The sequence below is a fragment of the Oncorhynchus nerka genome, linkage group LG27 (assembly GCF_034236695.1).
Source record: "Oncorhynchus nerka isolate Pitt River linkage group LG27, Oner_Uvic_2.0, whole genome shotgun sequence".
In the NCBI taxonomy this organism is placed as follows: Eukaryota; Metazoa; Chordata; class Actinopteri; order Salmoniformes; family Salmonidae; genus Oncorhynchus; species Oncorhynchus nerka.
Window position 1 is genome coordinate 44776080 of NC_088422.1, and position 27500 is coordinate 44803579.

The window sequence follows — 27500 nt, forward strand, 5'->3', positions numbered from 1 at the left end:
GTTGTCTGGTTCATTGTTTGTTTAGCGTTATCAGATTGAGTGTGATGTGCCGATGAGAGATCCACTTTTCCTGGCCCTGAGAAAGGCTACATTACTAGTTGATTCACCATGTACCTTCATCTTTGTCTGTGTCTCTCTGTTTGTGTGTGTGTGACAGAGCTGGGACGATAAACTGCAAATTACCGACATTGCCTTTCTCTTACGGAAGTATTTTGCCTAGGCCTATGTCGGTAATTGTCAGCATTTTTGCAAAGCATTGTTCCTGTAGATTGTTCTACAACCATTTTTGGGGTCGACAGTAATAGCCGATGTATTATGTTGATTCAGGCTATGAAAGTACCTGCCTATCCCCGTTTCGCTGTCGGCTGGTGTGTTAGTGAGCCACTCTCGCTCCCTCTCCCCACTGTGCGCACAGAGGAGGGAGAGATGCATTCTGAGAAGCACAAGCATATGACCTTTGCTCAAAAAGCAATTGCAGGAAGAATACCGTTTTCAAAGCAACTACTGTTCTTGCTACAGAGAGGAGAGTCACAGCTTTCTGTGAGTATATAATTTATTATTTACACCTCGATATTGACTTCATGGCACCCACATGAAAGAATACTACAGTTTTTACTATAGAATAGTACATTACTTACTATGTAGTTCTGTAGTATAATGAAAGAATACTACAGTTGAAGTCGGAAGTTTACATACACCTTAGCCAAATACATATCAACTCTGTTTTTCACAATTCCTGACATTTAATCCTAGTAAAAATTCCCTGTCTTTGGTCAGTTAGGATCACCACTTCATTTTAAGAATGTGAAATGTCAGAATAATAGTGGAGAGAATGATTTATTTCAGATTTGATTTCTTTCATCACATTCCCCGTGGGTCAGAAGTTTACATACACTCAATTAGTATTTGGTAGCATTGCCTTTAAATTGTTTAACTTGGGTCAAACGTTTCGGGTAGCCTTCCACAAGCGTCCCACAATAAGTTGGGTGAATGTTGGCCTGTTCCTCCTGACAGAGCTGGTGTAACTGAGTCAGGTTTGTAGGCCTCCTTGCTCGCACATGCTTTTTCAGTTCTTCCCACACATTTTCTATAGGATTGAGGTCAGGGCTTTGTGATGGCCACTCCAATACCTTGACTTTGTTGTCCTTAAGCCATTTTGCCACAACTTTGGAAGTATGCTTGTGGTCATTGTCCATTTGGAAGAACCATTTGTGACCAAGCATTAACTTCCTGACTGATGTCTTGAGATGTTGCTTCAATATGTCCACATAATTTTCCTGCCTCATGATGCCATCTATTTTGTGAAGTGCACCAGTCCCTCTTGCAGCAAAGCACCCCCACAACATGATGCTGCCCCCCCGGGCTTCACGGTTGGGCTTGCAATTCTCCCCCTTTATTGCTTTTCGCACCAAAGTACATTCATCTCTTGGAGACAGAACGTGTCTCCTTCCTGAGCGGTATGACGGCTGCATGGTCCCATGGTGTTTATACTTGTGTACTATTGTTTGTACAGATGAATGTGGTACCTTCAGGCGTTTGGAAATTGCTCCCAAGGATGAGCCAGACTTGGCTGATTTCTTTTGATTTTCCTGTGATGTCGAGCAAAGAGGCACTGAGTTTGAAGGTAGGCCTTGAAATACATCCACAGGTACACCTCCAATTGACTCAAATTATGTCAATTAGCCTATCAGAAGCTTCAAAAGCCATGATGGAATTTTCCAAGCTGTTTAAAGGCACAGTCAACTTAGTGTATGTAAACTTCTGACCCACTGGAATTGTGATACAGTGAATTATAAGTGAATTAATCTGTCTAAACAATATTTGGAAAAATGACTTGTGTCATGCACAAAGTAGATGTCCTAACCGACTTGCCAAAACTATAGTTTGTTAACAAGAAATTTGTGGAGTGGTTGAAAGAATGAGTTTTAATGACTCCAACCTAAGTGTATGTAAACTTCCGACTTCAACTGTACACTACACACTAGTATCCCTTGATTATGTGTAGTACTCAGTATATCATTTTGTAGTATACTATAGTAAATGCTACAGTATTATCTGGAGAGAATGAAACACTGAAGAGCCACGCTGATGTCTGCAAAAAAAAAAACTTTTTTTTACTACAGAACTATCCATTCAGACACCTGTCCTAACTACCTTCAGGTTCTAGAAAATGAGGGCTTTTAGTATTAGAAAACTTCCACTTCTATGTCAAAATAATAAAACAAAAGCACTACAGTATATACTACTGTAAACTACAGTCCGCAATTACACTACTGTAAATATTTAGCAACAATATATTTAGTGATTAGCAATCTAGCTGTGTTTTGAGTTCCCACTTCCTCAGGTGGTGAATAATATACTGTAGCCTATACGCCAATATGCAGATTCTGAAGAGCCTAAAATAGATCTGGTCATTCTGGATCCTATTTTGACAGGTTGCACATCAAAATATCAATCATGCATTCCCTAGATATGTTAGATGGAAATGGCTTACTTTTTAAATGATAGGCTACCATCTCAGTTGTCTTGGCACTGGAGAAAAACATTTCTAGAGCCCTGTCCCGAGTGGCCCAGCATCTCAGTGCTAGAGGCGTCACTACAGACCCTGGTTTGATTCCGGCCGTGATTGGGAGTCCCATAAGGCGGTGCATAATTGGCCCAGCGTCGTCGGGGTGGGCCGTTATTGTAAATAAGAATGTGTTCTTAACTGACTTGCCTTTTTAAATGAAGGTTAAATAAAACAAATGTTCAAAATATTATGTACAGTAACTGTCTATTTTAAACATGTTTTTCTATTGTTGTATTTATTCTTATGGAGCAAAATACTTACATTTATCACAATATTACTTGTTGTCCATATTGCCCAGCTCTAGCACCTCCCCCAAAAATAATCTACAGCAGATGTATCATCAGCACCAACAATGTGTCAATTTATCTCAATATGGATTTTTGTCCATATCGCCCAGCAATGGAAATTGACCAGTTGGCTTCTATCTGTACTTCCTGCTTCTCTGAGTGACATCATCTGTGTGATGTAGTGCTGTCTGTCTACTGAGAGGAGTCCTCCTACTGTTACTACCAATAGATCCTCAGTCAATAACTCCTACGGCTACAATAGGTACCTACTGACAAGTACTGTGCACATCCCTCTCTGTTAGAGAAGTCAATTTTCACATTTGTGTGTGTCTGCCTGTGTGTGTGTGTGTGTGTGTCTGCCTGTGTGTGTGTGTGTGTGTGTCTGTCTGCTACACACACAAGCAGTAGCAGTCCGTCTAACAGGTGGAGTCTGTCTGACTTCTGTCCATCTTAACAAGCATTCTCCATTTGTCACGCTATTAAAATAAACGCACAGCAGTGCAGTGACTGCCAGACCCTAATGCGCCTCAGCTTCGCTCGGAATGATTTGGTTTCTCTAATGAATAGAGTAGTCCAGGGATGATGCTGAAACACTGTTGTCAATTATCAGTGCTCTCTTGAGCTGGCTGAGAGAGACGAACACTCACAGCCGGCACCACGCTTTCCCCTTCTCCTTTCTTCTCCCAGTCCCTCGCCCCCCCCCATTCCCTCGCCCCCCATTCCCTACTCATGGCTGGCTAAATGGACCAACAGCAGGAACATTGGCTGAAACATCAACTCACATTAACATACTACATCTCGGACTCGCATCTACAGTGGAACGTGTTTGTGTGTGTGTGTTTCAGTGTGTGTATGAGACTTTTCACTGGGCTTATTGTAACGTAACAGATTGAATACAGATGTCATAACCAGACAGTGGTGGAATAAGTTTTCCTGGTCATCTGTGGCTGGCTGACTCGACCAATGAACAGGTCCGATAAAACCGTGTGCCTGCCTTCTCTCTGGGGTCTGAGTGTATCTGTGTCCCCCCTGACACACACACACACACTCTCCCTGGGCTCGAGTGCTCGAACCGCTGCACCCAGAACCAGCAGATGGACAATCTGATTGGCTGTTAGTGTATGTTTACTTCCTGTTTAACAGCATGCCAGATGTGATCAAGTTTGTCCTGCTTAGTGTGATGTCATGGGTCTTCCTGGTGGAATAAGATCGATGAGAAGTTTAGAGCCTACATTATGTTAGGACATATGGACTACATTGATTCTTCTGTATATGCTGTCAAAAGTTGTTACCCCTCCACTCACATTTTACTCACTCACTCACTCACTCACTCACTCACTCACTCACTCACTCACTCACTCACTCACTCACTCACTCACTCACTCACTCACTCACTCACTCACTCACTCACTCACAGGACTGCCAACCAGCCACGTAACTCACCACTAATACTCTACCGTAGTAGTCAATGCAGCCTGCTACATAGGCAGTGTGAGAAGCACAGTAGTGTGCGACTCGATAAGGTTCTGCGCCGCGCACACACACTCTTAGCTGTTGCTCAGAGGGAAGAGATTCGCTTTCTGCTTTAGTCCTCGTGTGCGTACATGTGTTATGAGGGACTGTGCATGTGTATATGTGAGTCCAGCAGATCCAGACTGATGTAGCTCATGGTAGTGCTGGAGGCCCATTTGAAGCCTGGGGCTTGATTTAGGATGCATGCCCAGCCTGGGGCTGACACTGGGGGGGAGGGTCACTATCGGTGATACCCCAAGGCCCACCATACAGTATCATACCGTTAGGTCTCGGGGAAACAACAGCATGTCTGTGCTGTATGTGCTTGTCCTCTTTTCTCGACGAAGTGACCCGATTCAGCCAAAAGTCTGTTATATGAGATGAACAAGAGAAGAGGAAACAAGCGAGTGAAAAACCCAAACTATGAAAGAGCGCCACAGTTTCCGAGTCCTCTTTAGATGAGTTGATTAATGAGCAACAGCTTCATGTGGAAAAACAGAATGGATCGTTCACTAGGGAGCGCATTCCTTGAACGCACATGCACACTGTACTTACACACACACACACACACACACAGAGAATGGATCGCTCACCGGGGACCACATTCCAAAAAACTCCCCTGGCTCTCATGTCTCTATCCCCCTCTCATGTCTCCTTGGCATAAAATGCAGCACACAGCACACACACACACACAGGTGGTGGTGTAGGGTCCCATGCTGAGTGGATTTGTACCAAAGCAGAGAAATAAAATCAAGCTGGCAGACTGAGCCAACAGACTCCAATTACCTCCAGTTATGGTAAAGTGGTGTGTGAGTGTGTGTGTTGCATGTGTGTGTGTGTGTGTGTGTGTGTGTGTGTGTGTGTGTGTGTGTGTGTGTGTGTGTGTGTGTGCGCGTGTGTGAGTGTGCGGGTGAGAGATTAGCTTTGAGAGCTTATGTAGTTCAGATCAGAATCCAACCCTCCAGAATTGGCAGGGCCCTTGTTCTGTGTCCTTGAATGTTAGGTAAATACATAGAGGTGGTGAAAGATAGCTGGAGTGAAGCTCCTTATTGAGAGGAGAGAAATACGGAGGCCTTTTATACGAGCACATTATCACTTAGAACAATTAGGCTTGTCGGAATCACTAGGAAATGACATCACCATGCATGTGACGCCTGTTATACACCATATTACACGCACATGCCTTTCTGGAGTAAAGGGCAGCCCGTTATAGGCACACACACACACACACACACACACGTCAGTCCAGTGCTCGTTAGTGTTGTTTATGATGGTTAAAATTAGCATTCGTTATGGTTCTTTCCTTATTGGTGTGGCTGACACAGGCCATAAATCCATAAATGAATGTGTTCACTCCGTCATGGCGTGCTACATTTTTGTGTGTATATGATATGGACTATAAATCCATACAGTACATTTAGAGCGCCGTGGCATGTTGCAGAGGCTTTGACAGCGGGTTGTCCCATTGCTTTCCAGTCTTACACACACCCACGCACACACACACGCACACAGCTCTGCCTTAGCTCATATGGAGTGTGTAATAACCGGGGCTTGGCTAATATTAAGGAAGGTATGGTGAAATAGAGAGTTAATACTGAAGGTCTCTGTTGTGATGGGGTTGTAGCAGTGGTCATTCTGGCTGTCTAAGTAGAGTGTGTGTGTGTAGTGGTAACTCTGGCTGTCTTGGGTAGTGGAATAGTGTGTGTGTGTAGTGGTAACTCTGGCTGTCTTGGGTAGTGGAATAGTGTGTGTGTGTGTGTAGTGGTAACTCTGGCTGTCTTGGGTAGTGGAATAGTGTGTGTGTGTGTAGTGGTAACTCTGGCTGTTTTGGGTAGTGGAATAGTGTGTGTAGTGGTAACTCTGGTTGTCTTGGGTAGTGGAATAGTGTGTGTGTGTGTGTGTGTGTGTGTGTGTGTGTGTGTAATGGTAACTATGGCTGTCTTTGGTAGTGGAATAGTGTGTGTGTGTGTAGTGGTAACTCTGGCTGTCTTGGGTAGTGTAATAGTGTGTGTGTGTGTAGTGGTAACTCTGGTTGTCTTGGGTAGCGGAATAGTGTGTGTGTGTGTGTAGTGGTACCTCTGGTTGTCTTGGGTAGTGGAATAGTGTGTGTGTGTGTAGTGGTAACTGGTTGTCTTGGGTAGTGGAATAGTGTGTGTGTGTAGTGGTAACTCTGGCTGTCTTGGGTAGTGGAATAGTGTGTGTGTGTAGTGGTAACTCTGGCTGTCTTGGGTAGTGGAATAGTGTGTGTGTGTAGTGGTAACTCTGGCTGTCTTGGGTAGTGGAATAGTGTGTGTGTATAGTGGTAAATCTGGTTGTCTTGGGTAGTGGAATAGTGTGTGTGTGTGTGTGTAGTGGTAACTCTGGCTGTCTTGGGTAGTGGAATGGTGTGTGTGTGTGTGTAGTGGTAACTCTGGCTGTCTTGGGTAGTGGAATAGTGTGTGTGTGTGTGTAGTGGTAACTCTGGCTGTCTTGGGTAGTGGAATAGTGTGTGTGTGTGTGTGTCGTGGTAACTCTGGCTGTCTTGGGTAGTGGAATAGTGTGTGTGTGTGTCGTGGTAACTCTGGCTGTCTTGGGTAGTGGAATAGTGTGTGTGTCGTGGTAACTCTGGCTGTCTTGGGTAGATGGAATAGTGTGTGTGTGTGTAGTGGTAACTCTGGCTGTCTTGGGTAGTGGAATAGTGTGTGTGTCGTGGTAACTCTGGCTGTCTTGGGTAGATGGAATAGTTGTCTTGTTGCTGGTCATTGTGTTTTTCTGTTTGTCATTCATGCGTGGCAGAGTCAGGGACAGCACATGTCCTAGTCATGGAAGTGTGGTTACTTAGCGTCTACCCTGGCACATTCTTTACACAGAGTCAGGGATGGGGTGGGAACACAGAGAAAGAGATGGATGGATGGAGGGAGGGATAGAGGGTGAATCAGAGACAGGAAAAGGTGGTGGGAAGACGATAGAGGTAGAGAAGGGGGATCGCAATGGAGAGGGAGAGAAATGGGGAGAGAGGAAGAAGGGACCACATAAGAGGGCGAGAAACCGAGAGCAAGAGGGAGAGGGGGTTGAGAAGGAGGAAGAGAGAGAAGATCACAGATCTAGGATGCGGTTCGTTGTCTTGCTGTGAAACAGATAACGAGAGGGAGGAGGGGGAAGAAATCCACGAGAGGACAAGAGCATAACAAATGGAAGTATGTGAGGGATCATACAGAGGGATGCTTGTAGACCAGTGATAAACTGTTACAGACGGAGAGGAAGAGAAAAGCAGGAGAGAGAGAGTGAGTGAAAAGAGGGGGGAGAAACACAGTGAATGAAAGAAATAGACAGAGAGAAAGAGCAAGGGAGAGAGACAATCGAGCAAAGAGTACTGTCGTCATCTGGAATCTATCAAGTATGGATGGACCCCATGAAAGGCTATAATCACACCATCCCCAAGTCCCGTCTTCGTCGCTCTCTTTCTTCCCCTTTCCTCTCTTCCCCTCTCTCCTCCATTTCTTCCCCTCTTCCTCCCTCTCTTCTGTCCTTCTCCCTCTCTCTCTCTGTCATCTTCCCTTGTTCTCTCTCTCTCTCTCTCTCTCAACCAGCGTGTTGTCCAGGTCTGGTAATGGAGGAGGATGTGAGACGAGGAGGAGGATGTCAGCGTGGTTAGTGTAATGGAAACACAACAACAGCACCAGGACACCTCTAGAACCATTGTTATCCCCTGGACACACTCATACACACGTATATACACCATGTCAATTACACACATTTCAGTCCCACAAACGCATTGAAGAATCTAAAAAGTTATTGCATTTGTCAATGTGGGTAAAGACCCCCCCTCTTTGTTTTCCTCATCTGTCTTACTCCTCTCTCTCTCTCTTTCTTCTCCCTCTCTCTCTCCTCTCTCTCACTTCCACTCTTTGAAACGAAGCCATGTCTGCTTAGACAATGATAAGCTATTGGAGTGCCTATTCCAGTCTCCTTTAACACGTTCACTAGGCTATCAGGCTAATGGCATTCTGTTTTCCTCTGCCCCCTAAAGATGGCATCTTCAAGACGAGGGGAAGGGGGGGAGGGGAAGACTATGCACCTTGAAGTGGGGTAAACGCTCCTCCTCCCCGCCCCCGTTCTCCGCCTTCCATCCTCCTTTCCCCTCTCCTGCGGGATTGCTCTTTCTTTGGCACGGGATCAAACAGCGTTCCTTGGGAAATTAATTTGCGATTCTGGTCATTGGCTGTGGAGAAGGCATTCGAGCCGGTTGACATCTGTTTTAGTGAATACCTAATGGCTGCGTGTCACCAGAGTCAAACGCTCTCTTCTCTTTCTCTCTGTCTCTATCTCGCACGCTCTCTCTATCTCGCTCTCTCTCTCTTTCTCTCTCTCCTATTATTATTTAGCCACAAGGTTCCCATTAGGGTGCTATACCCCTCTACCCACAGGCCAAAAGTTGGATTAACGGCTTGGATATTAGCTAGTGTAGCTTGTTAAGCATTCCGTTCTTTTGGAGTGTTTTATATTTAATACGTGTGCGTGCGTGCTTATGCGTGTGTGTGTGTGTTTTATTTGTGTCCAAAGTATTGCTTAAATAGTATTTAACCAGGTAAGAAATGTAAAATAAATGTTCTCTTAAAGTAAAGCTATGAAAAGAGTGGTTTGTAAGAACAGCCTAGAATCAGTCACTCACTGCGCCTCTGCTGCCCCGGTTACCACGGTGACCGTGACCCAGACGATCTGACACAGGAAAGGGTCATTATGAGGTTAATAGGAGGTCACGAAGGGTCGTTAGTGAGGTCCTGGCAGAGTGACCTCCGTCGGAAGAGTCCAAAACCTGATGAACTAACCATTTTGAAAAGGCTTAATGAAAGCTTCAATCATGTTTCGGCAATGTGCTTTTCCCTGGACCTTGTGCCATCCACCATTCACTTGATTCACTCTTACTCACATAATGTGTCCTCCTCCTCCTCCTTCTATAATTTGGAGCTTTATTTTCCTGGAAGCTCTGCTTTGGAACATGACCGAGAATGTATGTGGTGTTGATGGCGCTTGGCGTGTACATGTTGAAATGTTTTAATAGAAAACTAAATGTTGGGTAAAATGATGCCTCCGAGTGTTGTGCTGTGATCGAACATAGCTGTGGTTCGATTGAGGTGGTCTTTCTCCCTCTCTCTCTCTCTCTCGTTCTCTCTTAAATCCCCCTCTCTCTCCAGCTCATCTCTCTATCCACGCTGCTCCCCCTTCCTTTTCCTCGTCCTCGCCTCTCTTCATGCTCCAGTCTTTCTCTCTGGCTAGGGAACTAGACGAAGAGAGACATTTATGGACCGGCCATATGAGCAGCCCAGACCGTAATACCCCCTCCCTGATCTCCATCCAGATGGGGGGGTTGTGTGGTGTGTGTGCACGCGTCTCCCTCTCTTTCTCTCTGCCTAATGGAAGTTCAGGAGTCAGCTCTTTACATTCTGACCCATACAGAACTTGTTATGATTTGGCAAAATCCACACACTTTCATGGCAGTAACTGTATTCAATTGGTTATGGCACAGCAGGCGCGTGACGAGCCCAAGGAAAGGAGTGAGGAAGGCTATGGGGATGTAGCCAGTTGCTTGAGAATTCAATCGGTTACTTCTATTATGTAGCCATGTGTCGACTAACTTACTCTTACGTCTGACGTCCGACTCTTCTAGGCCAGCCATAGATCGACCTCTCCCGACCCGCGTTTTCATCTGCAGCGTAGAGGGACAAACTGCTGTTTAGTGAACCAGCATCCGTCTCACAGCGCCGTAGCGCACCGCGCCCCCAGAGAAGGAACATTCATAGTGATCGTTTGCGCACGTCAGAGACGTATTTCCTGTCATTAAAGCCACCCGGCGCAATTGAAGTGTCTGCGCTCGGTCATAGTAGTGGGGAAATTGAAGTGTCTGCGCTTGGTCATAGTAGTGGGGAAATTGAAGTGTCTGTGCTCGGTCATAGTAGTGGGGAAATTGAAGTGTCTGCGCTCGGTCATAGTAGTGGGGAAATTGAAGTGTCTGTGCTCGGTCATAGTAGTGGGGAAATTGAAGTGTCTGTGCTCGGTCATAGTAGTGGGGAAATTGAAGTGTCTGTGCTCGGTCATAGTAGTGGGGAAATTGAAGTGTCTGCGCTCGGTCATAGTAGTGGGGAAATTGAAGTGTCTGTGCTCGGTCATAGTAGTGGGGAAATTGAAGTGTCTGCGCTCGGTCATAGTAGTGGGGAAATTGAAGTGTCTGTGCTCCGTCCCCCAGAATTTGTAGTCGTCTCCCCCCCCCCACACACACACACACAAATCCCTCTCTCCTTCTCCACCTCATCATATCTATTAGTTCAATGACCAGCCTCCAATTTTTGCCACGGGGCTAAACATGAACACAGCAGTAATATTGTTCTAACTTGTGTCTGTCTCTGTGCGTGTGTGTATGTGTGTGTCTAAGTGTTGGTTAGTGCTCATTAAAGCGGATGGCCTTCATCAAAAGTATGTAGCAATTAGCAGTGCATCAGCGGGCGGAGTGTATGTTATGGCAGCAGGACAGTGGGTAGTACTGTAAACACCGTGACACCTCTCACACCGGAGATAGGTCAGAATAAAGTGAAGTATAGGTCTCCCCCCCCCTCCCCCTCCCCCCAGCGGAGATGGATGTACTGCTGGAGGACTGTAAACAAAGAAACATTGAAAGTGTAGCAGAGCTCAAGAGTTGTACACCTGTGTGGGAGTGTTGTTGACAGTTTTCCTCTGAGGCCAACGTTGGAAAGCTGTGGTTTACAGTTTATGTCGGTAAACAGTCCATCGACGCCAGAAATGAGACTTTGCTGTCACTTTCAGACGTTGAGCGAGTGTTGGTAACTTCTTTTGTTGTTGGTTCGACGCTCAGGGGGTTTTTGACTTCGTCTGGAAATCGTAGCTCCCCAGTCCCAAAGAAGAGGAAGCAAGAAACAGAAATAAGACTCTCTGTTAACGTAGGATTCCCTTCACAGCCTGTTTGTCACGGACAAACATTGCACTGTCCATCTCACATCTGAACACAAACACCCACACACCATTCCCTCAGGGCTTATCACTGTCTGCTACGGGTACTGCCCAACCACTCCTGAGACCCGGGTGAGAGAGGTGTGTATCTGTGAGGGGGTGTGGAAGGATGGTGTCGCTTCACAGAACCACAGTGTGTGTTTACTGCTGTGATTGTACTGGACCTGCTTTTCCACAGGGAAGTGATTTAGACAGGAGGGATCAACAGTAAACTTTCAGAGGAGGAGACAGGCGAGGCAGCAGTTCCTTATCCCCTTTTCATCTGTCTTTAGTTCATTTTCAGTGTGAGACCCAGGTAGTTTGTTTTGGTAGTGAAGTATGGCGGATTCTCAGTTTAGGGAAACATGCCGTGTTGAACAAGTATGACTGAAAGGCACGAAACACTGCCAACATGTTGAAGGCCTTGTCCTCAGCTGATAACAAGGGTTAGGGCTAACCGCGACCAGGACATCCAATCATATTCATACTCTTCCCCAGTATCATGGGATGAGGTTTGCTAAATGACCTCATCCTCTCTGCTCCTTTTGGCTAACTGTGTGTGTGTCTCTACTCTCAGAAGTAGTGGCTGTCCGTCGCTCCCAGCCAATCGTCTCGCACACGAAGGATAGCCTCCCCAATGACACCCTGTTCCCTATACGGTGCACTAGTTTTGACCAGGGCCCCTGGGGCTCTGGTCAAAAGTTGCACACTATATAGGGAATGGGCCCTGATCAAAAGTAGTGCTCTATATAGGGAATAGGGTGCCATTTGGGATGCACAAATCCTGCTGGGAGCAGAGAGGATGATGGGCATTTATGTGCTCACTTATGACCCCATGGGCTCAGCTCTGAGCAGGCCTGATGACAGGGTCTGGAATCACCACGGCCATATTCCAACATGATAAACGACCCCGCTCAACACCAAAGGAATGTGAATCTCATTTTAACGATGGGTAATGGATCTAGAGCTAGGCATACAGGCGTCCAGCCAACCAGGTCCTAATTTCTCCAACAGACCCCCTCTCTCTGTATGGACGTCCCAAGGATCCCGGCTAGCACTAACCCTCTGTTATTGGCCTGTGATAACATCCACAGAGAGGCTGAGTAAAACACGGAACACAGGTTTAGAGGAATACAGACACAATATTTGTATTGATGGTGAATGTTACCCGTCTCACAGCGTACATACAATACGTTTGTGCATGATTGCGTCTGTGTGTGGTATTGACAAAGAAGTGTGGAAGGAATGTCTTTGTTAAAGTGTCTTTTTGATTTGTAGTTGTCCTCAAGTCTACACAGGTGAAAATATACGAAAGCACTCAAAGTGCAAGACTCTGCTCATTTTCAATTGGAATTCATAATCACGGATAAATAAAAGAAGCCTTTCGTGAACTAACACACGTACTTGACTCTTCCCCCCCCTCTTACTAGCTCTGATTTTGCTGATAGCTAGTTTATTCGGGGGAAAAACGTACTTAACTGTAAATGACTGTGATATGTGGTTGTCCCACCGAGCTGTCTTAAGGTGAATACACTAACTGTAAGTCGCTCTGGATAAGAGTGTCTGCTAAATGACTCAAATGTGAAGGCCAAATAATAATCCAACCTATTGCTGATAGTTATCTTGTAGTCCATCTCAATCTGGGTTTTTTCTCAATCACAAAGAGAGGAAGAAGAGCACGCCAGAAACCATACCGTGCTATGGTTATTATATATTTATTGTTATGGCACTGAGCAGGCATTTGCAATAACAATGACTATATCACCATCTTTTTTTACTGGCAATCTATGTGGCGTGTATTATCCCATCTCCGGATTGTTTCCCTTCTTCGATGTTGAGGACTAGTTTCCCGTTAAATGACTCCCAGGGGTATATGGGCTTTTTTTACATCCCGTTCTATTAGTCCTATGAAAAGAAAGTCTTCACGTTTTTTTTGTCAACAGAATATCTGAAACTCATTGTGGAAAGTGGTCTGAGACAGAGAGGTAGGGGTTTATAGGGAAATATCAAATGTTTTTACGACAAGAATCATTTCGAGAAAGCGGTTCCTTCAGAAGTAGAAAATCCGGTCCTCCCTTCCCCTCCTTTCCTCCCCACGCTCCGCCCCTCCATTTCATTAAGATTAAAGACGGCCTCAGAGCGTTCGACGTCTCTCCCCGCCACCTTCTTTTATGCTTTCACCCTTTAGCAGACCTTGAACCGCTTTTCCTTTAGACGTTTCATGCTTTACTCGCTCTCCTTTCTCTCCACCTCTAGAATCACCAATTTTCTATTTTCCCGCTGCTTTTGTCCCGCTAGGCAGCCGTGTAATTGCTGGGCGTGTGATGAAAACGCGGCTACGTGTAAGGCCACAGTATTGTACGCACCTAGAGCCATTCTCCTGGCCGCCTCCTTTATTCCCCTTCCATTGTGGCTCGCTGCTAAAGAGATGCGCTACACATGCCTTGTTGGCGGACTGTCTGCAGCCTTTGTGATAGTAAGGGAGCGCAAGTCCTCAACTATTGTTGCTATTATTTCTCAGCCTGCCCTGTCTGGGTTCTCTGGTCGCACTGTGAAGGAGTAGATTATCTCTACTTTGGTACTAACGCACACACACTCTCTCTCTCTTTCTTTCTTTCCTTCCCGCCGTCTCCTGTGCTAAGCCCTGCTGTAGAGTTGTGGCTGTGTCTGGGCCCAGTAAAAGTCCTGAGTAGACATGTTTCCATTAGGGGGTTAAGCCTGTGTGTTTGGAAGGCCCCCATGTTCCACTGATGTAGTTCCACAGACTGCGTTTTCCCGGGGACTCCTTTTTTACGACGGATGTCTACGAGTTATTACGTGAATAAGGATCGTATGTGGGACCGACTGCTACCACCACAAGGGCCCAGGCTTGTACTGTAAACGGATCTGTACAGCCACTGTTCATGTGCTGGTGGGGGAGTAAAAAAATACATGTAAATAGCGAATTTGAGGATGTTAAAGTACTGTAACGACCTTGTTGATCAACGGTCCGAAACAAACGTCACCTACTAAACCGTTCCGTTTTTTTTTCCAGTGCGGGTAATTCACACGGGCCTCTTAGCTGAAGCCGTGAGATTTGTATTAAACGGAGAGTGGTTTTCTTTTTCTCTAAGCAGGTATCGAAGTCCTATTACCGAGCCGTGAACAGGCAGCAGTGTTACACCGCGGACAAAGCTTTGAGTAGCACACTCAGCTCCTCAGAGAGTGAAGGTACCGCGCAGATAAAAACACTTTACTAGCTGGAAATTGACGGCAGTCCAAAGTCAGAGTGTTCTATTGCTCTCTTTGTGATTTCAAACGCTGGCCAAGGCTGACAAAAGTGCATGTTCGGAGCTGCTCTGCATCAATTTTAAAAAATGTCCCTGAGAGCCCAATTATACACTTTATATGACTGGAGACATTAGCAGATGTTTTTGTTACGACAAATTACATGTCTCTTTGCTGACACTGACAAAAAGATCAATAAATGAAACGACATTGTCCTTTTTATAATAGGTCTACGAGAAAGGGACACACACATAGAATATGATGTCCTTTTTCAACTGGAGGAGGAAATGATTGTCCAAAAACTAACTTTCAAGTTTTAGCGACCCAACAATGATAGAGCCTGAATATGCGCGGTGTGCACTCACTGGTGATATGGCCGATTCTCTCTGCCAGCTGCCATTAAGATAAGCTATTTGTCCGTTCAAATAACTTGAGAATTTTTATAACTTAAAGACAAATTAGTCTTTAAAATGTATGCTAATTAGGCTATATAATTTTGGCAATTTAATTCGGGAAACTTTAGCTTCCCCTAGCCCTATGCATGCGTCACCTATGAGCCTATACCCATCTACTATCCCCCATAGTAGACAAGTTGACCTATTCTATTGGTCTGCTTGTCGAGAAAGGAATAGCCCAAATTGACTCTGGGACAATAGTGGGATAATAAATCCCAAATCCATACAACCTAGGCTACATAAAAAATGACTTTAAAAAGAAATGAGTCTGATGCAACAGATCAGAACATTATTAGCTCAGCAATGCGCACAAGGCAGTAGGCTACATGTGAATGTGCATTTGGCTACCGGACAATGAAAGAAAGTTGAAAACCAATAGAACATAAGAGAAATGGGCTACTGGTTTCAATGGCATATGAAAGTCTATGAAATAATTCTGGTCGGATTTTGCCTAGGCTACTTTAAAGCAAGGTAAAACATGCCTCATAATATGTATTAAAACGCTCAGGTTCATTACAATCAAGGAGCTCCTGAGTGGCACAGTGGTCTAAGGCACTGCATCTCAGTGCTAGAGGCGTCTACAGACCCTGATTCGATTCCAGGCTGTATGACAACCGGCCGTGATTGGGAGTCCCATAGGGTGGGCCCAGCGTCGTCCGTGTTAGGGTTTGGCCGGGGTAAGCAGTCATTGTAAATAAGAATTTGTTCTTTAACTGACTTACTTGCCTAGTTAAATACAAATTCAAACTACATTTAGTTACATTACAGATTTATTCTAAATGGATTAAATAAAACAATTTCCAAATTAATCTGCACACAATACCCCATAATGAGAAAGCGAAAACAGGTTTTTTGAAATGTTTGCAAATGTATAAAACATTTACATAAGTATTCAGACCCTTTGCTATGAGACTCGGGTATATCCTGTTTCCATTGATCATCTTTGAGATGTTTCTACAACTTGATTGGAGTCCACCTATGGTAAATTCAATTGATTGGACATGATTTGGAAAGGTACATACCTGTCTATATAAGTGGCCCCCATCAATCTTAAACGGAAGAAGTTTGGAACCACCAAGAGTCTTCCTAGAGCTGTCCGCCTGGCTAAACAGCAGGTTACCAAAACCTGATGGTCACTCTGACAGAGCTCCAGAGTTCTTCTGTGGAGATGGGAAAACCATCTCTGCAGCACTCCACCAATCAGGTCTTTATGGTAGAGTGGCCAGACAGAAACCACTCCTCAGTAAAATGCACATGACAGCCCACTCTGAGTTTTCCAAAAGGCACCTAAAGACTCTCAGACCATGAGAAACAAGAATCTCTGGTCTGATGAAACCAAGATTGAACTCTTTGGCCTGAATGCCAAACGTCACGTCTGGAGGAAACCTGGCACTATCCCTATGGTGAAGCATGGTGGTGGCACCATCATACTGTGGGGATGTTTTTCAGCGGCAAGGACTGGGAGACTAGTCAAGATTGAGGGAAATATGAACGGATCAAAGTACAGAGAGATCCTTGATGAAAACCTCAGGACCTCAGACTGGGGTGAAGATTCACCTTCCAACAGGACAACGACCCTAAGCACACAGCCAAGACAATGCAGTTGTGGCTTCGGGACAAGTCTCTGAATGTCCTTGAATAGCCCAGCCAGAGCCCGGAATTGAACCCGTTCGACCATCTCTCGCTAGACCTGAAAATAGCTGTGCAGCGTCGCTCCCCATCTAACCCGACAGACCTTGAGAATATCTTCGGAGAAGAATTGCAGAAACTCCCCAAATATACATTTGAAGTCGGAGGGTTACAGACACCTTAGCCAAATACATTTAAACTCAGTTTTTCACAATTCCTGACATTTAATCCTTGTACAAAATCCCAGTTTTAGGCCAGTTAGGATCACCACTTTATTTTAAGAATGTGAAATGTCAGAATAATAGTAGAGAGAATTATTTTTTTCAGCTTTTATTTCTTTCATCACATTCCCAGTGCGTCAGAAGTTTACATACACTCAATTAGTATTTGGTAGCATTGCCTTTAAATTGTTTAACTTGGGTCAAACATTTCAGGTAGCCTTCCACAAGCTTCCCACAATAAGTTGGGTGATTTTTGGCCCATTCCTCCTGACAGAGCTGGTGTAACTGAGTCAGGTTTGTTGGCCTCCTTGCTCGCACACGCTTTTTCAGTTCTTCCTACAGATATTCTATAGGATTGAGGTCAGGGCTTTGTGATGGCCACTCTAATACCTTGACATTGTTGTCCTTAAGCTATTTTGCCATTGACCCCGAGTATGCTTGGGGTCATTGTCCATTTGGAAGACCCATGTACGACCAAGCTTTAACTTCCTGACTGATGTCTTGAGATGTTGCTTCAATGTATCCACATAATTTTCCTGCCTCATGATGCCATCTATTTTGTGAAGGGCACCAGTCCCTCCTGCAAAAAAGCACCCCCACAACATGATGCTGCCACCCCCGTGCTTCACGGTTGGCATGGTGTTCTTCAGCTTGCAAGCCTCCCCCTTTTTCTTTCAAACATAACAATGGTCATTATGGCCAAACAGTTCTATTTTTGTTTCATCAGACCAGAGGACATTTCTCCAAGAAGTACGATCTTTGTCCCCATGTGCAGTTGCAAACCCTAGTCTGGCTTTTGTATGTCGGTTTCTGATATAGGACTCGTTTTACTGTGGATATAGAGACTTTTTGTACCTGTTTCCTCCAGCATCTTCACAAGGTCCTTTGCTGTTGTTCTGGGATTGATTTGCACTTTTCGGACCAAAGTACGTTCATATCTAGGAGACAGAACGCGTCTCCTTCCTGAGCGGTATGATGGCTGCGTGGTCCCATGGTGTTTATACATGCAAACTATTGTTTGTACAGATGAACGTGGTACCTTCAGGTGTTTGGAAATTACTGTCAAGGATGAACCAGACTTGGTTCCAGACTTTTTTTTTCTTAGGTCTTGGCTGATTTCTTTTGATTTGAAGGTAGGCCTTGAAATACATCCACAGGTACACCTCCAATTGACTCAAATGATGTCAATTAGCCTATCAGAAGCTTCAAAAGCCATGACATAATTTCTGGAATTTTCCAAGCTGTTTAAAGGCAAAGTCAACTTAGTGTATGTAAACTTCTGACCCACTGGAATTCTGACACAGTGAAATATAAGTGAAATAATTACTTGTGTCATGCACAAAGTAGATGTCCTGATAGACTTGCCAAAACTATAGTTTTTTAACAAATTTGTGGAGTGGTTGAAAAACGAGTTTTAATGACTCCAACCTAAGTGTATGTAAACTTCTGACTTCAACTGTAGGTGTGCCAAGCTTGTAGCGTAATACCCAAGACTTGAGGCTGTAATCGCTGCCAAAGGTGCTTCAACAAAGTACTGAGGAAAGGGTTTGAATACTTTTTTTTAAATACATTTTCAAAAATTTCTCAACCTGTTTTTGCTTTGTCATTATTACTTTGTCAGTTTGTGTGTAGATTGATGAGGGGGGAAATGATTTCATAATAAGGCTGTAACGTAACAAAATGTGGAAAAAGTCGAGGGGGTCTGAATACTTTCCGAATGTACCGTATATGTTTTCAAAATGCATACTGCTTCCAGCTTATTGCAAAATGTTGTGTGATGCGCTGCTGAAGCATGCCTTCCATTTCCTGTGACTTGCTTTACCAGTTGAGAAATTTAAAATAGTATCTCTTTTTCATCGTGGCCCAAAAACTATTTTTAACACACGATTGCATTTACAATTGTTGCATATTGATTGTGCTTATTAAAGTGTTGTCTGACAGATTTTCCACTCAAAGGCTCAACATCTGTTTGTTGTGATAAAATACATAACGAGTATACACACGCAGTAATTCCACAAAATATTGAAAATTACCCATAGACCAATTGTAATTAACACGATGGGAGACAGAGAGCTGGTCTCAAGCGCAGGAGGAGGCAGGTAGCTGTTTTCAGGGGCAGGCAGAAGGTCATACACAGGGGGTCCAAAAAGGCAACAGTACAGGCAGGGAAAAGTCTAGAAACGTCGTCCGAGAGATCAGGCAATAGGTTGATAACAGGAAATCCAATATGCTAAAGTACAGGCAGAGAATAGGCAAAAGGCGTGGTTAGTGAGGCAGGCAAAAACTATCGTACACGGGAGGATTTAAATTACTGGAAAAACTGAGCTCTGAATTGAAGTGTGTCACAAAACAAACAATACCGCTCAATGACGGGGTGCAAAGAACTGAACTAAATAGTGTGTGATAATTACATACAGGTGTGTGAACAGGTGATCAGAATTCAGGTGATTGGGATCTGGAGAATGAGCAGCGTTCAGGGGATCTACGTGTTTGAGAGTGTTGGAAGTAGACGTTACACCAATAAGCATGACCAGTCCATTGTATTTACATCAACTGGTATTTCCACCAATGAATAGGCTAAAAATCATTATTTCGCAATGGGATTTTTTTTGTTTTGTTTCCCGGACATTTATTTATCTTTTTTTTTAAAACAAATTTAACGACCAAAGGCCGGCTATTATCGGCTAATGGAAACCCCTTGTGTGTGTTTCTGAGTGTGTGTGCTGTGCTGATTTACCTCTGTGTGTGAGGAGACGGTTGTATTATTGTTTACCTATGTAAATGTGACAGTGACAGGGAGTCAAAACACTCTGAGCTCCAGGGAGACACCACCAGGCACATCTCACACTCTCTCTCTCTCGCGCTCTCTCTCTCTTGCATTCTCTCTCTCGCACGCTCTCTCTTGCATTCTCTCTCTCACACTCTCTCTCTCTCTCACGCTCTCTCTCTTGCATTCTCTCTCTCGCAAGCTCTCTCTTGCATTCTCTCTCTCACACTCTCTCTCTCTCTCTCGCGGTCTCTCTCTCTTGCATTCTCTCTTGCATTCTCTCTCTCACACTCTCTCTTTCATTCTCTCTCTCTCGCGCTCTCTCTCTTGCATTCTCTCTCTCGCACGCTCTCTCTTGCATTCTCTCTCTCGCACGCTCTCTCTTGCATTCTCTCTCTCACACTCTCTCTTGCATTCTCTCTCTCACACTCTCTCTCACACTCTCTCTTGCATTCTCTCTCTCACACTCTCTCTCTCTCTCTCGCGGTCTCTCTCTCTTGCATTCTCTCTTGCATTCTCTCTCTCACACTCTCTCTTTCATTCTCTCTCTCTCGCGCTCTCTCTCTTGCATTCTCTCTCTCGCACGCTCTCTCTTGCATTCTCTCTCTCGCACGCTCTCTCTTGCATTCTCTCTCGCACGCTCTCTCTTGCATTCTCTCTCTCGCGCTCTCTCTTGCATTCTCTCTCTCGCACTCTCTCTCTTTGTGTGTCACACTCTTCTCGCTCACACGCTCTCTCACTCTGTGTGTCTCACTTCTCTTGCTCTCTCCACCTCTCACTTTTTCTCTTTACTTCCTTTCTCTCTCTCCTCTCTTGTACAGTCGCGTCATACACAGAGCTGTTCTGTTTTCTTGTCTGAATTCTGTGTTTTGTGAAGTGTTTTATTGTCTTGCCTACAGTTAATTTACGTGTTTTCCCAATTCTCATTCTCTTTGCTCATCTCCTCTTGTCACTTCTTCATCACTTCTTTCTCACTCGTTCTCTCTTTATTTTCTACCTCTCTCTCTCTCTCTCTCTCTCTCTCTCTCTCTCCCTCTTTATTCTATGCCACTCACACTAATCACTCAGCTGTGGAGTCGTTTTGTTGTCATAGCAACTCCTTTGTTGTCATAGTAACTCCCCTTGTTGGCTGTTGAGGGTTGAGCCAGTAGCGGGTAGCGACAGGTAGTCGAACACAGAGTTCTGGACACTAATTGGCCCATCATATTCCTTGATACAAATGTAGGAACGCCTATGAAGCATTTATCGCTTTACCTTACTGGACAAAAAAAGATCAATGCTCAAACAAGCATAGAAGAAAACAACATGAATACAAGAGTCAACCACTTATGGGTTCAGAAACACATATTCCTACACACGGTCCAGTCCGAAGTGAAGCCATAGTAATGCCTGTACATCTCCCATCATCATTCTTACCCCACCAGCAGCAGCAGCATTGCTCCTGGCACTAGGACTACCGGTACATTTATATATTGTAGCATAGATATATTTTGCGTACTAAGCCCCTCTTCCATGTGAGTGTGTGTTACTTTCTCTCTCGGTGTTCTAGTGGGCACACTCCGCCCAGGGCCTTTTGTCATGGTAGCTCGACATGATTGAAAGAGAGTGGATCACTAATTCATGTCAGCTGAGCGCGGGACATGAGCATGGGGGAACCCAAGGGTAGGCAGGTGCTTGTTGCTTCTCAATCAGGGGGGATTCTTTAATGTGACACGCACTGTGCCGTCTTCCTCCTTAGATTCTCTCCTCGCTTCTACTCTTCATCGCCTCTCATCGCAGCTGGGTCTCATGAAAGACCTCTCTGGCTCACTGTCTCACTTTTTTTTTTTGCCTCTATCAATCTCTCGTGCTATCGCTCGCTCCCTCCCTCAATTTTTGTCTCTCTCTCTCTGTGTCTCTCTCTCTGCCTCTCTGTCTCTTTCTCTCTCTCTCTCTCTGCATTTCTCTCCCCCTGCCTCTCTTTCTCTGTCTGTCTCTCTCTCTCTGCATTTCTCTCCCTTTCCCCTTACCCCCCCTGTCTCTCCGATGTTGGCTCTAATTGGGTTTGCCCTGACCCCAGAGATCAGGGCACACAGTAACAAGCTCTCGGAGGAAACATCACTCTCCTCCCTCATCCCTCCATCCGTTACCCCTCTATCGCTGCTCAATGTGCTCATTTGTCAGCCTGGATGGTCACTAATGCTGCAGCACTAATATACTCCACGGAGAATAATGATCCATGGGACTTAATGGTTCTTCCGTCTCAGCTCCCCAGTTTGACGGTCAGTTTGACCAGTTGGCTCTTACTTCTCACGTTTGATGAGATCTGAGTGGGTCTTTGCCGTTTCCTCTACCGTGACCAGCACAGATAGAGTGCGGCGTGTCAGGTTCCCCGTTTTTGTCCAGAACGGCGCCACGTTTCGCAGAATAACCAAATTAGTGGAGCTGTGTGCATTTGAACTCGTACAAGACCAACATTTACAGTTTAGAATGAGCCGGTAACGGGTTTAGAGTGGCCTATTTAGAATGACCGCATGTCTATTAGAGGGCATGGTTCACGGTCTGGACTGCGTATCAGGTCACCTCAGCTGTGGGGGAGTGGGGTTTGCAGGGATATGGAAACAGCATTAGTTGTGTGGAGAGCAATGTACTGTCGCCTGATGGTCTAACAATGGTCCTCAATGATCTTTTCATGGGCGCCACTGAAACGCATCAAACTGCAGTAAATTTACAGGAATCTTTTTCCTCCATTTGGATAATCGTCTTCAGTGGAAATGGAAAGCGAGGTGGATGCGAGGGAGAGGAGACGGGAGGGAGAGGCACAATGCAATATAAAAGGTTCTCTATCTATGTGGATTCAGACCAGTGAACTCAAGCTAATGGGGTGGGGTCCATGTTGGGAGGCAGATTCACTCGATACAGCCGGGAATAGTCCATGTACCCATTCTTGTTGCTACTGTCACATATGCTTTTCTTATTGGCTTTTATCTTTGAGTCTTCCGTTTGCAAATGTGTCACACCACAAGGTGTAATACATGAGAATACTTATCCATGTTGTGTTTCATATGCGAGAGCATATTTATCATATCACATAAAAACTGGAGAATCACACATGCGGATGGAAAAAGATGGGCCCGGTAAATGCGATTTGTCTCAATTCAACTGGAAATGTGTTGTATTGACTCTCCGGTGAAATGGTGTAACCCAAATAGCGCCCTATTCCCTACAGTATACTTCATGGGCACTGGTCAAAAGTGGTACACTATCGGGAATAGGGTGCCATTTGGGACCGAAGCCATGGAACAATGGAATAGTTTTCTGCTTGTGATCCTGATTCTCTGGAGGGAGCGTGTGACATGAGGTGTTTGTGATGATGGGGATTGAAGGTTCTATCCTGTGACAGTGTTCTACTCCTTCCTGTTGTCACAGGGTACCATTGTTCGACATGTCATCGCATTGTCACAAAAATCATTGACTTGGAAAACATGAGTATTATTCAGATTAGGTCCTGTTGTCATAACGCTTTACACAATTACATCAGATCTTTTCACATCAGATATTCTTCAAAAGACCCATATCTGATGTGAAAAGATCTGATGTAATTGGTCAAAAGATCAGAATTGTGCTGCCTGTGTAAACACAGTCTAAATCCCAATTCAAACCTAAAGCATTTGGAAATAGAATGCGTTTGACTGAATGACAGAGAGCGTCAACAGTGTCTACAGCATCATACTGTGGCTTATGAAATTAGAAAGCAAGTCTATTTTTTCTGGCGTCTACGTGGAGCAATACTGGTAAAGTAAGCAGATAAAATGTGAGGGTCGTTTGTAGGAAAGGAAATAGTTGAGTTGTTCAAATGGTATTGGTCACATACACATATTTAGCAGATGTTATTGCGGGTGTAGCGAAATGCTTGTGTTTCTAGCTCCAACAGTGCAGTAGTATCTAACAGTTCACAACAATACACACAAATCTAAAGTAGAAGAATATAGTTAAGAAATATATAAATATTAGGACGAGCTGTCGGAGTGGCATTGACTAAAATACAGTAGAATAGAATACAGTATATATATGAAATTAGTAAATCAGTATGTAAAACATAATTAAAGTGATGAGTGTTCCATTATTAAAATGACTGTGTCTATAGGTCAGCAGTCTCTAAGGTGCAGGGTTGATTAACCGGGTGTTAGCCAGCTAGTGATGGCTATTTAACAGTCTGACGGCCTTGAGATAGAAGCTGTTTTTTAGTCTCTCGGTCCCAGCTTTGATGCACCTGTACTGACCTCGCCTTCTGGATGGTAGGGTTGGGAACAGGCAGGTGCTCGGGTGGTTGATGTCCTTGATGATCTTTTTGGCCTTCCTGTGACATCAGGTGCTATAGGTGTCCTGGAGGGCAGGTAGTTTGCCCCCGGTGATGCGTTGGGCAGACCGCACCAGCCTCTGGAGAGCCCTGCGGTTGCGGGCAGTGGAGTTGCCATACCAGGCTGTGACAGGATGCTCTCAATTGTGCATCTGTAAAAGTTTGTGAGGGTCTTACGGGCCAAGCCGAATTTCTTCAGCCACCTGAGGTTGAAGAGACGCTGTTTCGCCTTCTTCACAACACTGTCTGTGTTGGTGGATCATTTCAGATCGTCGGTGATGTGAAGCTTTCCACCTTCTCCCACTGCGGTCCCATCGATGTGGATAGGAGGGTGCTCTCTCTGAAGTCCCCGATCAGCTCCTTCGTTTTGTTGACGTTGAGGGAGAGGTTATTTTCCTGGCACCCCTCCGCCAGGACCCTCACCTCCTCCTTGTAGGCTGTCTCGTCATTGTTGGTAATCAGGCCTACAACTGTTGTGTCGTCTGGACACTTGATGATTGAGTTGGAGGTGTGCGTGGCCATGCAGTCATGGGTGAACAGGGAGTACAGGAGGGCGCGGCCCGTCAGGAAGTCCAAGACCCAGTTGCACAGGGCGGGGTTCAGACCCAGGGCCCCGAGCTTAATGATGCGCTTGGAGGGTACTATGGTGTTGAATGCTGAGCTATAGTTAATGAACATCATTCTTACATAGGTATTCCTCTTGCCCAGATGGGATAGAGCAGTGTGTAGTGTGATGGCGATTGCGTCATCCGTGGATCTGTTGGCGCGGTATGCAAATTGTAGTGGGTCTAGAGTGTCGGGTAAGGTAGAGGTGATATGATCCTTGACTAGTCTCTCAAAGCACTTCACGATGACAGAAGTGGGTGCTTCGGGGCGATAGTCATTTTGTTCAGTTACCTTTGCCTTCTTGGCTACAGGAATGCTGGTGGCCATCATGAAGCATGTGGGGACAACAGACTGGGATAGTGAGCGATTGAATATGTCCGTAAACACACCAGCCAGCTGGTCTGCGCATGCTCTGAGGACGCGGCTAGGGATACCATCTGGCCGGCAGCCTTGCAAGGGTTAACACGCTTAAATGTCTTACTCAAGTCGGCCAGGGAGAACGAGAGCCCGCAGTCCTTGGGAGCGGGCTGCATCGGTGGCACCGTGTTATCCTAAAAGCAGGCGAAGAAGGTGTTTAGCTTGTCCGGGAGCATGACGTCGGTGTCCGCGACACGGCTGGTTTTCCCTTTGTAATCCGTGTTTGTCTGTAGACCCTGCCACATACGTACCTGTGTTCCGATCTTCCCTATGCTACGTAGACTAAAGACGTAGTTTAAAATGTATTGGGCTGTAAGCTAAGGTTTGTCAGTCAAATAAGTTACATGTTTTGAAACAATTCGCAGTCTACCTGTGGTTATTTCGATCGTAGGCATATAGCCTAGGCAGGTTACGTCCGGAAAACTCAAGGACTCCGATTTCAAAAGAGAATAATGTTCATGTAGAAGAGAGAGACTCGCAATTATATGCTACAAACGTCCTCTTGAGCTAGCAAAACAAGGTTAGTCGAAGGTGAGTCAAAAGGAACCCACAACAATAACTCCCAGGGCCTGCGTAGCAACTGTTTATTGTGGATTTTCATGACAGTTATGCTGGCATACGCTACGCAGTGTATGTGAATTGACCCTGGCTACTCTAACATGCACCTTTCATGCCATTGACGGGCCGTGATTTCGGCTTAAAAGACTCTACTCAGAGATGCTTTTATGAATACAGGCCCAGAACTTGAAAGGCCCAGCGTTCAGCTGTAGGAGACAGTGGGGCGTCATACTATCCCACTCTAACCTCATGGGAAAGCCCCCGTGTGCATTTGACGAAATGAAATATGCAGCATAATCCGGACCAAAAAAACATCTGAGGGTTTTGCTGAAGGTTAATGGGTCAAACGCATTGATCAAACCAGTGTTGCTAACTCTCGGCTCATTAGGACCATTTACAGGAAATCATCTGAAACAGCTTCTCTGATCTTCCTCCGGCCTCCCCTGGAGTGCGCGCACACACACACACACACGCGCGCGCTCACGCTCGAACGTGCGCACACAGACATGCGTGCACGTGCACACACACGTTCACAGGGGGGGGTCTCTAGGGTGCCATGGTAGAGAGACTGGGCCGAATGCAGATATTCCACCACTGAGCTCCTTTGAAGTGTAAAACACACACACAGACATACACACACACACCCTCCCCGTCCGCTGCGTTATCGTAGGCCCTGGTCTGTGGGCTCTAATGAGAGCAGATCATGGTTAATTATTGATCAGTGTAAGTGTTAGGAGAAGCACACAGTGAATATATGAACAGAAATGTCCCTGGAGCTGTCATGGTTAACCTATAGTGGGGAACACTGCCTGCCGTGAGTGCGTGTGTGTGTGTGCGTAGAAGTCGTAAGCGTAGAACCAGACCCTTTGTGTTTTGAAAACTCTTCGGGTGATCCGGAGCTTTCCTCTCATCCCCCCTGTTTCTCTGTCTCTTCCTCCCAGGTGTGTGGAGATCATAGCCAAGGAGGGGAGGAGCCTCAAAGAACTCTACCTGGTCTCCTGCAAGATCACAGACCACGGTAAAAAATGGCATTCTATATGCTATATTTCTATAACTAACTTTATGAAAAGTCTGACGGGGCGTTTGGGTGAGAGTTACTGTACTGTGTGTGTGTGTGGTGTGTGTGTGTGTGCGCGCGCTCCAGGGCTTTCATTGAGTAACTTCCGTCTAAGCTGACCTCAGAAAGTTGACTGTGTGTCTCTTCCTCTGGGCTCTGTCCTCTCTCTCACCCCTTTCACCTCTACTGGCATCATCTGAACACCTCATCTATAATCCACACATACTGTATCTGATCTCAAATCAGTCTGAACTTCTCTCTCTCCTCTGGAAGAATTGTAATACTCCAACTATCACCGGTACAGTAATAGTTTATAAAACATGTTTGCATGTCCAGACCTTGGTCGTGTGGACGTTCCCACTGCAAACTCACATGACTTATATGTTGGTGTGTTTCCCCCCCAGAGTCAGATCCTATGGTGTCTTTGCTTGGTCTGTGTTGGTCAGGGGAACACTTGTGTTCATGTCTCGAATCGTTCAGGGGTTCCACTGCCATGTGTTTCCCCTCTAGCCGACCCATAGTGAGTGTAATCACTGGACCACTCCCCTTCAGAGTCTCTGTGAACCGTAGACCGACCACTTGATAAATGACCACAATAGTACATTAGCGCGCGCACTCTCTCTCTCCTCTCTCTCTCTCTCTCTCCTCTCTCTTCTCTCTCTCTCTATCTCTCCTCTCTCCTCTCTCTTCTCTCTCTCTCTCTCTCTCTCTCTCTCTCTCTCTCTCTCTCTCTCTGTCGCTCTGTGTGTGCAACACTCACTACCAGGTTCCAAACGGCCTCTGGAAGCAACGTCAGCACATTAACTTGTTTGTTGGGAGCTTCATGAAATGGGTT

At 45.4% G+C, this 27500-nt stretch overlaps 1 protein-coding gene across 3 annotated transcripts in view; it reads left to right on the top strand.

The window, feature by feature from the left end:
- The window catches only part of fbxl17 (F-box and leucine-rich repeat protein 17), a 314946-nt gene that overhangs the window by 196304 nt on the left and 91142 nt on the right, over window positions 1-27500 (top strand). For all 3 annotated transcript variants that reach the window (XR_003860846.2, XM_029638371.2, XM_029638370.2), the window contains one exon: window positions 26550-26626. Coding sequence is in view for 2 of the 3 variants with exons in the window: in XM_029638371.2 (XP_029494231.1) it covers window positions 26550-26626 (77 nt within the window). In the remaining variant the exon portion in view is untranslated. The remainder of the gene's footprint in view (window positions 1-26549; window positions 26627-27500) is intronic.